The sequence below is a fragment of the Natrix helvetica genome (genome assembly GCF_964273705.1).
Source record: "Natrix helvetica genome assembly, chromosome: 2".
Classification (NCBI taxonomy): Eukaryota; Metazoa; Chordata; class Lepidosauria; order Squamata; family Natricidae; genus Natrix; species Natrix helvetica.
This window is the reverse complement of record NC_138552.1, coordinates 289,426,137-289,441,175: the sequence shown is the minus strand read 5'-3', so window position 1 is coordinate 289,441,175 and position 15,039 is coordinate 289,426,137. Positions and strand designations below refer to the sequence as shown.

The 15,039-nt window shown below is 45.9% G+C and overlaps 1 protein-coding gene across 4 annotated transcripts in view; it reads right to left on the bottom strand.

The window, feature by feature from the left end:
* Window positions 1-15,039, bottom strand: part of ACACA (acetyl-CoA carboxylase alpha) — a 298,570-nt gene that overhangs the window by 191,006 nt on the left and 92,525 nt on the right. For all 4 annotated transcript variants that reach the window (XM_081945356.1, XM_081945358.1, XM_081945357.1 and 1 more), the window contains exons 20-25: window positions 13,260-13,394; window positions 10,268-10,414; window positions 9,225-9,413; window positions 5,659-5,759; window positions 5,118-5,206; window positions 2,104-2,228 (exon numbers count right to left, since the gene is read on the bottom strand). In XM_081945356.1, coding sequence (XP_081801482.1) covers window positions 2,104-2,228; window positions 5,118-5,206; window positions 5,659-5,759; window positions 9,225-9,413; window positions 10,268-10,414; window positions 13,260-13,394 — 786 coding nt within the window. The remainder of the gene's footprint in view (window positions 1-2,103; window positions 2,229-5,117; window positions 5,207-5,658; window positions 5,760-9,224; window positions 9,414-10,267; window positions 10,415-13,259; window positions 13,395-15,039) is intronic.

The window sequence follows — 15,039 nt, the reverse complement described above, 5'->3', positions numbered from 1 at the left end:
AGAAGAGTAAAAAAGAAGGGAAAGAAAAAAGAGAAGCAGGAAAAGAGAGAAGAGGGAAGGCGAATGAGGAAAGGGAGAAAGAGAAGGGAAGGGAGGAAGACTGGAAGAAGGAAAGGGAAGAGAAGGAAAGAAGGTGAAGGGAGTGTGTGTGTGTGTGTGTGTGTGTGTGTGTGTGTGTGTGTGTGTGTGTATAAGAAAAAGAGAAAGAGATTTTCATATTGCACAGATTAGTATTTAACTAAGACAATGGTGGTACGTGTATAGCCATCACGGATCAGCTGTTGTAAGAGACTGTGCTTGCCCGCAAGAAGTAAAGCAGTGTCTTGTTTAAACTTTTACCTGGGCAAATCAACTTCTAGCAAATGTGTCACATCTTTAGCCAAAAGAGAAAAAGAGGCAGAAACACAAGAAGAGGTTTGGGAAGCTCAACTCTACGAAAGCATGAGGCAGACGGGGATGTGATGGATGCCATCAATCCCGGTGGGGGGGGGGGGTTAACTCTCCCACAGGCTACATAAAACAGCTCAACTATATCTTTTTAAAAAACACAAATATTTTTACTCCCCCAGGTCATAGGAAAAGGGAGAGGCATTATCTGCTTTGGTCTTTTGAGTTGAAAAAAGATGGGATTGGAGATTTGAAGGCCAACCCAGAAGAGGGGTCCCAGCACCTCATGCCCAATGTCTCATGCGTAGATGAGACATTCTGAGGTAAAATAAAAGATTATGACCAGACCTCAAGAACGGCAGATGTCCGCGGTTGGTGAATTTTAGGGGGAAGGCGTAAGAGAACGAGGACCATGTCCGCCTATCCAGTTTGAAAAGGTTAATGCTATCAAAATAGCTGCTGAACATGCAGTTATAAAATGCAAGTGATTCTCTAAACCAGGGATGGCTAAACTTTTTGTTGTTGTGTACCGAAAGCGCACATGCGCGCCCACATCCATGCTCTGTTTCCCTGAAAATAAGACCTCCCTGGATAATAAGGCCAATTGGGCTTTTGAACGCATGCACTAAAATAAGCCTTCCCCGAAAATATTGCAACACAGCAGCAGCCATGAGGTGACCAGGCTCACCGCCTCCTGCACCTCAAAAATAATAAGACCTCCCCGAAAATAAGGCCAAACGCTTATTTCGGGGGGGTCAAAAGAAAATAAGACCCTGTCTTATTTGGGGGGAAAACACGGTAATGCAATGTGTGTGCAACCCCTCCTGTGTGCCCGCCCCTCCGCGCATTCGCACATGACCCCCACCATGTGCACCCTGCCCTCCTGCACTCCCCCCCCCGTGCGTGCGCCCCGCCCACCCCCTCGCTTAATTTTGGCTTCCAGGTTGGTGCAAGCGGCTTTCCAGGCCCAAAAGGGAGTGTGGGGCGGCCTTACGCGGCACCCTATTTTGGGCCTGGAAGGCATCCTGTTTCCAGCACTGCCGCATGCACAAAGGCTAGCTGATCTTCACATGCGCATGCGCACCAGAAATCCGGAAAAGGAATGGGCAACGCCGCAAGTGCCAGGCGACATGGCTCCGCATGCCTCTTCGGGCAAGCGTGCCATAGGTTCGTCATCATGGATGTAGGATCTCCTGCCTGAGCAGTGGGTTGGACTAGGCGGCCTCCAAGGTCCCTTCCAACTCTATATTTCTGCTAATCTGTTAAATAAACGTCTGGAGACTCCACCTCCCAGGGATTCAGGCTGAGGAATTCTGGGAGTTGAAGTCCACCCATCTTAAAGCTGTTGAGATTGAGTGACAAATGGTAGATCTGCTCTGGCGCTGGCACTTCCACCCCATGGCTTTAAATCTGAAATGAGCCATTGCTACAGATCGATCACACCCTTTTTAAACTCCTAGGTACAACTCTCGGTGATATTTCAAATGGTTTGCTAAAGAGTGTGAAGTACCGTATTTTTCGGAGTATAAGACGCACCTTTTTCCCTCAAAGAAGAGGCTGAAAACCTGGGTGCGTCTTATACACTGAAAACAGTGTATAAGACGCACCCAGTGTTTTCTCTGGTCTTTTTCTGTGTGACTGATATACCCTGTATTCAGAAATATTTATAAATTAAAAGAAAGAAAAGAAACTGTAACGCCCAAGAGCTTCACTTACAATGAGCATTGTCACAAGCAGGTTTTTCTTGGTCACCTGGGCGTGGGAAAAGATGTAGTTGAGCACAGTGTTCATATCATTTTTGTTCTCCTCTCGAAGAGCAAAGACGCACTTATCATAGTGACCTGCAATCAGAAAGCCAAATATATGACATTTATTAAATAAGAGATGCTCGATTACAAGAAGGGTGACCTGATGGTTAAGATGCTGGTCCGAGTAACGCACCCACCAAATGCAGAACTGCAAGGCAGATAAGATTCCTCGAAGAACATGTTTATCGAATACATCATATTGGCACAGCCAGAGAAAACCAACTCTGAAAGTTCCCGCAGTTTTCCCCTAATTGAAAGAACAAATAATTTCTCCCCCCCCCCCCCCAGGTGTCACCAATCATTTTCCAATGAAAGCAGCTGGGAGGCTGCTTGGTGACTCCTCTCCTCGTTCACTTGCCACCTGTTGGGATGACCTTGGTTCCCACAAGAAAACTTTTTGTTTTGACTGGTAAGGTAAAGGTAAAGGTTCCCCTCGCACATGCGCGCTAGTCGTTCCTGACTCTAAGGGGCGGTGCTCATCTCCGTTTCAAAGTCAAAGCACCAGCACTGTCCGAAGACGTCTCTGTGATCATGTGGTCAAAGGCGCACAAAACATTGTTACCTTCCCGCCAAAGGTGGTTCCTATTTTTCTACTTGCATCTTTTACATGCTTTCAAACTGCTAGATTGGCAGAAGATGAGACAAGTAACGGGAGCTCATTCCGTTACGCAGCACTAGGGATTCAAGCCGCTGCCGACCATTCCGATCAACAAGCTTAGTGTCTTAGCTACTTCCCCCCTCCCTTCCCCCTTTCAAAGTCCGTGGCAACTATGAGGCAGGAAAAGATGGCTTCAGCCAGGTTCGCTTCAGAGTTGACAGCTGTGCTTCCCTGGCTGGAACAGTCTGGATTTGAGATCCGTGTGTCACATGGCAGGGTGAGCACCCATCTATACCTCAGCTCTTGCCTACCTGGCAGTTCGAAAGCATGCAAGATGTGCGTAGATAAATAGGTGCTACTTTGGTGGGGAGGAAACGGAGTATAAATCTTTCCATTCCCACATCCAGTCAGAACTGAAGAAGCTTCTTGGATGAGAAGCGAAACGTCTTCAAGGAAAAACCAGAAAGTCCCGTTGCCTCTTGAAAAAGACGGACCTTTGGGACGACTAGCGGAGTAAAATCCGCAGGGACTCTTTCCTTGCCTTGCCTTGATTAAAAGAAACTGCAGCCTACTTCAAACGTCCTCTAATTGGGGACATTCCGGATTTAGGACTTTCAGCCCCCAGAATTCTCAGCAACGCCCTTGGATGGGTGGGGAGTCCTGGGAATTGAGGGCTATAACCCTAAAGGACTCCTAGGCACAGGGAAAGGCTAAGCTAGTACAAATTAAAATACTTTGGAGGAGTTTGGTTGAAAACCAACATTTACTTCTGGTTATTGGCAAACCCGCATCACAGTGAACAACTCTGGCGCTCACTTAACCACGGCGCTCACAGTTGCAACCACCACATCCACTTAACGACCACTGTAAAAAAGTCATGTGACATAACCAACCCATTTTATCACTCTTACGACTTACAATCCTAATAGAAAGGCGCTATTATGTTCAGAATTCAAAGACTAACTGTAATATATTTCCTTGGTTTTACAGACCTGCAAAGATCATCGAGGGGGGGATTGGTTGCAAAATTAATTCTTCATCCCCCTCATAACTGCGAAGACTATTTATAGCCTTCTTTTGGGGAGGGGGGGGAGATACTGTTTTTTACTCTTTGTATATTGGTTTTTTATTTTTTGTAAGCCGCCTAGAGTCACTGAAAATGAGTGGCGGCTATATAAATTCAGGAAGGAAGGGAGGGAGGGAAGAAAGGAAGGATGGAAAAGATAGATGTAGGTAGAAGGAAGGAAGGAAGGAAGGAAGGAAGGAAAAGATAGATGTAGGGAGAGTGGGAGAGCAGATAGGAAGGAAGGATGGAAAGGCAGAAAGGAAAGAAGGAAGGAAAAGAGATGTAGGGAAGGAGAGAGGAAGGAAGGAAAAGTTAGATGTAGGGAGGGAGGGAAGGGAGGGAGGGGAGGGAGGGAGGGCAGATAGGAAGGAAGGAAGGAAAGACAGAAAAGAAGGAAGGAAAGAAAAGAGATGTAGGGAGAGAGGGAGGGAAGGATGAAAGACAGGAAGGGAGGGAAGAAAGGAAGGAAAAGTTAGATGTAGGGAGGGAGGGAGGGAGGGAGGGAAGGGAGGGCAGATAGGAAGGAAGGAGGGAAAGACAGAAAGGAAGGAAGGAAAGGAGATGTAGGGAGGGAGGGAGGGAAGAAAGGAAGGATGGAAAGACAGGAAGGGAGGGAAGGAAGGAAGGAAGGAAAAGTTAGATGTAGGGAGGGAGGGAGGGAAGGGAGGGCAGATAGGAAGGAAGGATGGAAAGATAGGAAGGAAGGAAAAGAGATGGAGGGCGGGAGGAAGGAAGGAAGGAAGGAAGGAAGGAAGGAAGGAAAGAAGGAAAGAAGAAAAGAAGGAAAGAAAAGATGAATGGTGAAGGCGGAGTAAGGGAGCAAGGAAGGAGTTAGTATTCATGGCTCATGCGAGCAGCATTGAAGAACTAACCGAAACAGGTTGGATGGGGAGGCAGAGATGGATCCATGAAATTGAAGCAAAGCACTTGCAATGCTCTGGAAGGGCTAACAGGGGGAGGGAAGGGCTGACCATTCCAACTGCTGTTGCCCAGGGTCAAGGGTCATGGGAAATCAGCTCTAAAAGCTCTCCCACTAGACTACAGTTAACCAGCCTGCCTGACACTCCTGGTGAAAGTCAACCCTCCCTTAGAAAAGAACCATTTCGGATGGCAGAGCACTTTTGGGTTGACATCCCAGGACAAGGCTGCCACCTGGCGGCCAGAATGATTACAGCGGCTTCTTCCTTCCTGTTGACAGGTCATCTCCTCCCAACCGCCCCGGTTCAAAAATGCAAACCCTGAAACGGAGATGACCCACCCTGTTGGAACTGCGTTTCCACCTTCAGGTACTGCCGGAGCAAATCCATCACGACTGCCTTCATGTGACCTCGGTTGCCACTTCGATATCTGGAACAGAGAGACCCCCCCCTCCGATGAAAACGCCGATGCCAATCATCCTCGACATCATGGTTGAGTTGTAAACACACTTGCTGGATTCGTCCAGTGCAGGGGTCTCCAACCATGGCCTCTTTATGACATGTGGGCTTCAACTCCCAGAATTCCTCCACTGGAGACAATGGACCCCCCCACCAGCCCCGCCTGGGGCCACCACAGGTGCCCCCAACACGAGTGATGTCAAGCTGGCCACGCCCACCCTGGCCACACCCACCCTGGCTACGACCACCCAGTTCCATTCCCCCCCCCCTCCCCGAGGTCAAACACAACTCTGATGCGGCCTTCAATGAAATCGAGTTTGACATCCCTGCACTAGATCAGCAGTCTCCACCAATGGCCACTTTGAGATCTTTGGGCTCTCCCACTCAGATTTTGCCAAAGATCATTTCTGTGATCGCACCCACCTTTGAACCAGCTGCACAATACTCTGAGTGTTCATGAAGAAAACCTCGCGCTCCGATTTACGGTTTAAGGTGGCTGCGTGGCTGTCCAGGATGTTGGCAATCTACAGGGAGAAAAGACGCAAAGTGGAATTGACACCTTCAAAGTTTTGGGCTTGACCGAAAGGAGGGTGGGGGGATGGACACACAACAGACAGAATCCAACACCCCATACCAAAATTTAGGCCAACGCGGCTTTCTTTTTTTTTCTTTTTTTGAAAGAGCAAACTTCTCACTAAGTTGCCAAAATAGGCTGGCCTAATTTCTAAAATTAAACTCATAGACAGAGAAGATTTTGAGGAGAAAAAGTTTTGCTACCCTGTTTCCCTGAAAATAAGACCTCCCCGGATAATAAGCCCAATTGGGCTTTTGAGCGCATGCGCTAAATAAGCCCCCCCCCCAAAAAAATATTGCAACATAGCAGCAGGCACGAGGTGACCACGCTCGCCACCTCCTGCACCTCAAAAATAATAAGTTATTAGTTGTCAGTTGCGAAGTCATGTCCGACCCATCGTGACCTTATGGACAACGTTCCTCCAGTCCTCTACTATCCTCTGGAGTCCATTTAAGCTCACGCCTTCTGCTTTGGTGACTCCATCCAGCCACCTCATTCTCTGTCGTCCCCTTCTTCTTTTGCCCTCCATCTTTCCCAGCATCAGGCTCTTCTCCAGGGAGTCCTTCCTCAAAAGTAGTAAGACCTCCCCGAAGATAAGGCCAAGCGCTTATTTTGAGGGTCAAAAGAAAATATAACCCTGTCTTATTTGGGGGGAAACATGGTAGATTCCTTTTTGACCTGCTTATAGGTACAGGTAGTCCTCGACTTACAACAGTTCATTTAGTGACTGTTCAAAGTTATAATGGCGCTGAAAAAAGTGACTTGCGGCTTTCGACCATTGAAGAGTCCCAGGGTCATGCGATCACTATTTATGACCGTCTAGCAAGCAAAGCCAGATTCACTTAACCATTGAACCACTTCACTTACAAACAGAACCACTTGACAACTGTGGCAAGAAAGGTCGTAAAATGGGACAAAACACACTTAACTGTCTCACTTAACAACAGAAATTTGGGGCTTAATTGTGGTCATAAAGTGAGGACTGCCTGTAGTCCTTGTTTATCCACACAATCAGGAGAGGTGTCTCGATTGTTAAGCAAAGTGGTTGGTAAGTCAAACTGCAACTATGTGTTGTGGCCCACCAGTGGCGAGCAGAGCTGGCAGCAGAGTCGGACAGTGAGGAGGTTGGGGAGGACCATGGGCCAGTCCTGGGGGCTGGGGAAGGCTCGGACGAGGGCTCTGCGTCAGAGGCAGAGACAGGGCTGAGGCTGTCTGGCAGTGATCAGCTGCCTTCGGAGTTAGACAGGCGTGAGGCAGAGGAACAGCAGGAGCCTGTTCCCAGTGTGCGCATGTGCAGAGCTGCCAGAAGAAAAGAACTCAGAAATCAGGGTAGACTTGGGAGTAAAGTCACAGGTGGATGGTGAATAGCTTCTCTCATCGGACATAAAAGAGGAGCAAAAGGGGAGTGGGCTTTTGCAGGAAACAAATTCGTTCGTTCGTTCGTTAGATTCGTTTCAGGAGTGTGAAGATCTGTCCGTGAATCTCAGAGACTCTGTGCCAAATCTTTCCTTGCACAGCATCTCATTTAGAAAATATTTACATGGCAGATTTCCAAGATAGATAAGGTTTGTAGTCATAAATATTCCTTTGAAAGACTGTTTCCCAGGCCTTTGCTGAATGTGAATGCGAGGAATTCACATTTGCTTAATAAACGGGGTTTTGTCAGGACCAGGAATCTGCCTCGTGCTTTTTGGGGAAGCCTCGGTCAGAACACTTACAATCTGATTTCAGATTTCCTTGGCACTGCTTGGCAAACCTGCTAGGCTCGCTAAATGAGGCAGTCACTAAACAAGGACTAGCTATTCCGGTAGTCCTCCTTTATTGACAGTAATTAAGACTGGAAACGCCAGCACTAAGCAACACGGGAGTTTACTTCCATTTTCAAGCAAAAAAAAAAAAAAACCTCCACAGCAACAATGGATTCACGTAATGTCTACTGCATTTGTTTATCAACGGTCGCAAAAAAGATTGCAAAATCAGGCAGTCACCTAGTGACCCACTTTATGACTATCACAATTTACAATCAAAAATTGAGGGGCACAATTACAGTTGTAAGTTGAGGACTACCTTTCTAGGACTACCCAGAAATTTCTCAAGTTTCTTTCATGGTGAGTCTGTTAAGATGGGAGTCTCTGAATAATCTGAAATGTTTCTTCCCAAATTTCTTGCAACCCAGACTGAACTGCTATCTTTGAGACTAGCGGCCAACAACCTCACCTTCTTACCCTTCCTTGTTCAGGATTGCTCTCCCTTCCGTTCCTTCTCCAGGAATGGGATAATTAACCGCGGCTAACTTGTCACAGCCAACTTGCAGTGGGACATTTCAATTTGATTATTTAAAACTAGCTGAAAACCGATGCTTTGCTGCGAAACTATGTGATTGGGCTTGATAAATTGACAATTAAAGCTTGAAAATGAATGAGAAAATAATGGAAAATTAATTCCAACTGGAAGTTGGAACAGAGTACTTTTCAGGTGGGGAGGGGGGGTAGAATGTCTAAACTTCCAGCTCGCATTCCGGATAAGTCATGCGCTGGCCACGCCCATGGCCAGTCTAGCGAAGGGGTAGAGCATGTTAATAATAGGCAACTGGCAGTTGGAACAGAGTTCCTTTCAGGTGGGGAGAGGGAGTAGAATGTCTAACTCCTTAGTATCAGAACGTGTTAATATGAGGCAACTGGTTTTTGGAACAGAGTTCCTTTCAGGTGAGGAGGAGGAGTAGAACGTCTAACTCCTTAGCATCAGTGTGTGTTAATATAAGGCAACTGGCAGTTGGAACAGAGTTCCTTTCAGGTGGGGAGGAGGAGTAGAACATCTAACTCCTTAGCATCTATGCATGTTAATATAATAATGTATAAGAAATACTGATGATCTGATGGTCATTTCAAAAATTCCTTTCTTAGTGAGCACCTAGAAGCCAAGAGCAACATACGTGCCGAATTTTGATTGATAGATAAATAGATAGATAGATAGATAGATAGATGATAGATAGAGATAGATAGAGATAGATAGATAGAGATAGATAGATGATAGATAGATGATAGATAGATAGATAGATAGATAGATAGATAGATAGATAGATAGATAGATAGATAGATAGATAGATAGATAGATCATGAAAAGTGCATTTTAATTTTTGCCATTTACATTTCATTCTGTCCCTCCTTTTGCATCCTTTCTTTAATGATTCTATTCCAACATTTCTTTGATATTAGTGTTTGATTGTCCAGCGGTGACTTGCCCTGCACTGAATTGACAACACGAGTTGGCCTGCAGCGAGTTGTCCTACCCAGAGCCCCCTTCCTCCCCCTCCTCCCCATCTCTTGACAATCAAGGATATCCTTCTTCCATCTAACCTCTCTCGAGTCAGTTTCATCTCCGTTTCAACCCAGATCACAGGCAAAACTTTCCTTACCTGCTGGCTGGGAAACTGGCAGAGGACAGATGTGATGTTACTTGCATACTGTGCTATTTCTTTTTTGATGGATTTTTCCACGTTGGGAGGGATCCGTCCGGAGACGCTGGTCATGATATCCTGGAGCTCCAATAGAGGCAAGGATGGATCCCGGAGAGTCTTCATTAACCGTTCAACCCAGTTCTTCACCTGAGTTAGAGATGGAGTTGAAAGTAAGTCAAAATAACAGGTACATAAATTTGTTTTCTAGAAGGAGGGAGAGAGAGAGGGAGGACGGGTGAAAGAAACAAAGGGAGGGAGAGAGGGAGAAAGGGTAACAGGAAGGAAGGAGTGAAAGAAACAAAGGGAGGGAGAGAGGGAGAAAGGATAAAAGGCAAGAAGGAGTGAAAGAAACAAAGGGAGGGACAGGAATATAGAAGGGAAAAAGGAAGGAAGGAAGGAAGGAAGGAAGGAAGGAAGGAAGGAAGGAAGGAAGGAAGGAAGGAAGGAAGAGCAACATTAACCTAAGGCAGTGTTTCTCAACCTTGATAGCTTTCAGATGTATGGACTTCATCTCCCAGAACACTTCAGTCAGCATGCTGTATTCTGGGAGTTGGAGTCCACACATTTAAAAGCTGCTAAGACTGAGAAAGCCTGATCTTGGGTCATGTTCTCCAGATGTGCTAGTACTAAACATGCAGCGTTAATTGGCTGGGAATTCTTTGAACTTCTAGCACCTCTGGAAGCCCACCAGAGTGGAAATACTGGCATAAGGGATTAAGATAGCAATAGCACTTAAGACTTATATACTGCTTCACAATGCTTCACAGCCCTCTCTAAGCGGGTTTATAGAGTAAGCATATTGCCCCCAACAATCAGGGTCCTCGTTTTACCCACCTCGGAAGGATGGAAAGCTGAGTCGACCTTCAGCCAATGAGACTTGAACTGCTGGCAGCGGGCAAAGTTAGCCTGCAATACTACATTCTAACCACTGCACCACCATGCCCCTTAGACTATGGTTTCTATGCCAACAGAAGGGGGCAAAAGAAAGCAACAGACACTACCTTGGTGGTGAAATAGGGATCTGGAAGGCAGTATCCGTTCATCACATTGAGTAGGTTGTCGAAGACATAATGGAAGATCCGATGGAGCTTCTCACCCCGCAGGGCCGTGCTCTGGATTTGGGGCAAGGTTCCCGTATGGAGCTCGGCCTTGAGAGGACAAGAAAAAGACAAGCCAGCCAGCTCTGTGAGTCTTGTACCCATCCAATCATCTGCTTTATCTCAAAAGGGATCACTTTCTCAGATCTTCTGAGCTGAAGGTTCTTTCTCAAACTCAACGGTTCCACCAAAGATTGATCCTCCTTTTCAAAGTTAGGTAGACCTCAAAAAAGGTACCGTATTTTTCGGAGTATAAGATGCACCTTTTTCCCTCAAAAAAAAAAAGAGGCTGAAAATCTGGGTGTGTCTTATACACTGAATACAGCATTTTTGGCCTCCTGAAACCCCGCCCCCTTCACCAAAATGGCCATGCATAGCCTTTAGGAGGCTTCCAGAGTGCTCCTGGGGGCTGGAGAGGGTAGGAATGAGCAAAAAATGAGCGGGTTTTTTGCTCAATTTTGCCCCCTCCCTAGCCCTCAGGAGCTTTCTATAAGCCTCCTAAAGGCTATTCATGCCCCTTTTTTGAAAACAAAACAGGCAGAAAAAAAACTGCAAAAAAACTGGCCGTTTTGGGGAGATTTGCAGAGTGCAAAAACATTTTTAAACAAATTTGCCTCTTTAAAACCCGGCTGCGCTTTATACTCCGAAAAATACGGTACTTATGATGTGGATTTGAAGTCCCGATGGCTGCCACCATCCCCCCGGCAGTCCCATTTTGGTCATTCCACAACCAGTCCACATTTAAGGCCGTTTGCAGAGTCCTGTAGTCACATGTCTGTAATGTTTTTGCTGGAAACTGGCGTTAGGATTCCAGTTTTCAGCCAAGAATCACCTCACAGTGAAAAAGCTGCTTGTGACCAGTTTGTGCAATCTTCTTGCAGCAGCTTACCAGGGTGTCCATGGTTTCTTCAGCTATTATTATTATTATTATTATTATTATTATTAGTATTATTAGTATTATTATTATTATTATTATTATTAGTAGTAGTAGTAGTAGTAGTAGTAGTAGTAGTATTTCAACAGAAGTGTATCACAGCGGCCAGTTGTTTCGCCGGATTTGGCATTAATTACTAGTCGGGCCCCACCCAGGGGCCTAGGACGTCGTAACGTATTTTCGTAATATGTGTGCGGATCCAAGCAGTGCGGCCTTTTGCATTTGACTGATGGTGATTTTGTCAATTTTTAATTAAAAATTTTAACAATTTTTAACTGTTTTAAATGTAATTCCAATGCTTTTGGAATAGAACCCAGTGTGCCGATTACCACTGGAATTACCACTGCTGGTTTGTGCCATAATCGTTGAATTTCGACGATTATTATTATTATTATTATACGATTGTATCACAGCGGCCAGTTGATTCGCCGGATTTGGCATTGATTACTAGTCGGGCCCCACCCAGGGGCCTAGGACGTCGTAACGTATTTTCGTAATATACGTGCAGATCCAAGCAGTGCAGCTTTTTGCATTTGACTGATGGTGATTTTGTCAAGTTTTAACTGTTTTAAATGTAATTCCAGTGCTTTTGGAATAGCACCCAGTGTGCCGATTACCACTGGAATTACCACTGCTGGTTTGTGCCATAATCGTTGGATTTCAATTTTTAAGTCCTGGTATTTCGCGACTTTTTCATGTTCCTTCTCCTCAACCCTGCTATCACCTGGTATTGCGATGTTGTTGTTGTTATTATTATTATTATTATTATTATTATTATTATTATTATTATTATTATTATTATTACCGTGTTTCCCCGAAAATAAGACAGGGTCTTATAATATAAGCACTTGGCCTTTTTTTCGGGGAGGTCTTACTATTTTTGGGGTGCAGGAGACTGCGAGCGTGGTCACCTCATGGCTGCTGCTGTGTTGCAATATTTTCGGGGAGGGCTTATTCTTGGGAGATGCGCTCAAAAGCCCGATTGGGCTCATTATCCAGGGAGGTCTTATTTTCAGGGAAACAGGATAGTCTTATTGTTGTTGTTGTTGTTATCCACCCATCTTGCCAAGGGCCTACTCACGTACATACTATTGTATGAGGTGGCTCATAAGACCTTGGAACCACTTCTTGGATTCATCTCCTTGATCATGACCAAGAATTTTTGGGCCCAACAAGTAGCCCCAGCTTCTAGCTCCGTGATGGCAAACCTATGGCACATGTGCCACAGGTGGCATGTGGAGCCATTTTTGAGGACACGCGAGGCGTTGCTCTGTCAGCTTCAGCACACATGCTGGTTTTTGGCTTTGATTTTTGGCTGTTTTTTGCCCTCCGGAGGCTTCCCTGAAGCCTCCGGAGGGTGAAAAACCATCCAATGTGCAAACTGGAAGTCGTTCCCAAGTTTCCATGTTGGGTCACCCCCCCCCCTTCCCAGGCTCCTAGAAAGCGTCTGGAGCCTGGGGAGGGAGAAAAACAGACCTAGGGGCCCATCAGAAGTCAGAAAATGGGGTGTTTCTGGCCTCCGGGGGGGGGGGGTTTGCCCTCCCCAGGCTCCAAGAAAGCCATGCACGCATGCGCAGGGCAGGGGGGGGTCACGCGCACACGCACAGGGGAATTAAATAATGGGGGTGGGCATGCACGCGCATGCAATAGCGCACGCACGGCGTGCTTTTGGCACCTGAGGCGAAGAAGGTTAGGCATCACTGTCCTAGCTGATCTTCCCCAATCTCCAAAAGCTAACCGAGTTTAGAGCTGGCTGGTGCTTGGATGGGAGACCACCAGGAGGTCACAACATTAGGTCAGAATGGAAAAAACATCCCTTCCCTGACCCGCCTCCCCCACACCCACCCAGAACAAGACCAAAAACAACAACAGCAGATGTCCCAAGAAGCCAACCCAATTATTTTTCTTTTAGCTTAAATCTGTGTGAAGAATTAGTCCTTGAGGCTAAGCCTCCAAATTTACCTGTTGAACTCGGCTCGGGTCATCCAGCTGCATTTTAGCAATGATACATCCTGGCTCAAGGGCTGCTCCCGAACGTTTCACATAATGGATGCAGCCCGATTCTGCCGCTGTGAGTGTCATCACCATCTTCATCACCTGAAAACAGCAGTAGGACACGTTAAGCAAGGGAGTTGTCGGAGTTTTCGCCTCCCTGCATCCCCTTGTCCTGCTGAGCTCCAGCTGCTTTTGTAATTCTCTTGTGTTTCCTCTTAACATACCGCATTTTTCGGACTATAAGACGCACCCTTTTCCCTCAAAAAAGAGGCTGAAAATCTTGGTGCGTCTTATACACTGAATACAGCATTTTCTGCCTCCTGAAACCCCACCCACTTCACTAAAATGGCCATGCAGAGCCTTATGGAGGGCCTTAGGTGGAACTAGAACATGCAGTCTTCTAGCTTTTTATCTGCTTACTCATAATAGACAGAATCTTGCCAGATTAAAGCTATAATCTTCTAACCAAACTCAAAGCCCAGGGGCTGGATCCAGCCCGCATGGTGCTTAAATCTGGCCCTCCTGAGCTCCGTTTTCGCTGGCAGAGTGCTAGCAAAATAAACTACCAGCAAAAGTGGTATTTGATTACACAAGTGACGTCAAGCTGGTAATGCCCTCCCCGACAATGCCCCCCCCCTCTGAGGTCAAACACAACCCTGTTGCGGCCCTCAATGAAATCGAGTTTGACACCCCCTGTTCTAACCTAATAGATATGTCCGGGGAGATTTTAGGCCAGTCCACAATTTACAACTATTCATTTAACAACTGTTCAGAGTTACAACAGTGCTGGAAAAAATTACTTATGACCAATCCTTGCACTTACAGCCATCGCAGTAACTCCATGGCCGTGTAATCAACATTCAAGCGCTCGACAACCGGTATGCATTTACAATGGTTATAGCATCCCGGGCACATGGGATTGCCACTTGTCACCTTTCCAAGCTGGCTTCCACCATGCACAATGAATGGTGGAAGCTGATTTCGCTTAACAACAACAGTGTGGTTCAAGTAGATCATAAAACTGAGAAAATTAAAGACTCACTTAATGACCACCTCACTTAGCTATGGGATTTTTGGTCCTAGTTATGGTCATAAGTCGAGGACTACCTGTATTCTGAAATTTTTCCTCTTTACCCCATCCAGTTCAGGACTGCCTGCATAGTCTCTTGTTCTGGGACTGCCGCCCACCCCCCCTCCTTCTTCAGGCTGCAATTCCATCACACAGAACGCAAGGAAAATATCTGAGATGAGAAATCTTGAAAAATAGACTAAAATATGCACACCAGCCGGGGAGAGTTTGGTATCAGAAATTGAATACATCAGAAATGTATTAGTTTGTAATGGGATGATGAATATCTCCCTTTGCACCTTTTCAACAGATACTTTAAATCTGTTAAATCAAGGTGTCTGTGATCACACATTGTGAATAAAATCACGTATAAGTTTGAATGAATATATTTTATTTATTTGGGGGTCCTTATCATGCCTTTGTGCCTTTACGAAACACTTTAAATGGGGGGGGGAGGGGGAAGAGAGAGGAAATCCGAGGTGCTCCTTAATGGATTCAATCCATATACAAATAGAAGAGTTCTGAAGAAGAAGAAGAAGAAGAAGAAGAAGAAACACACATGGGGCGTTTACAAGAGTTTGCATTAAAAAGTTAATCAGTTAATCAGTTTTGTTTTTAATTTTTTTATGAACAAAATTGATTCCAACCAAAAGGTCTATGGAGTTTCTCAGTCATCCA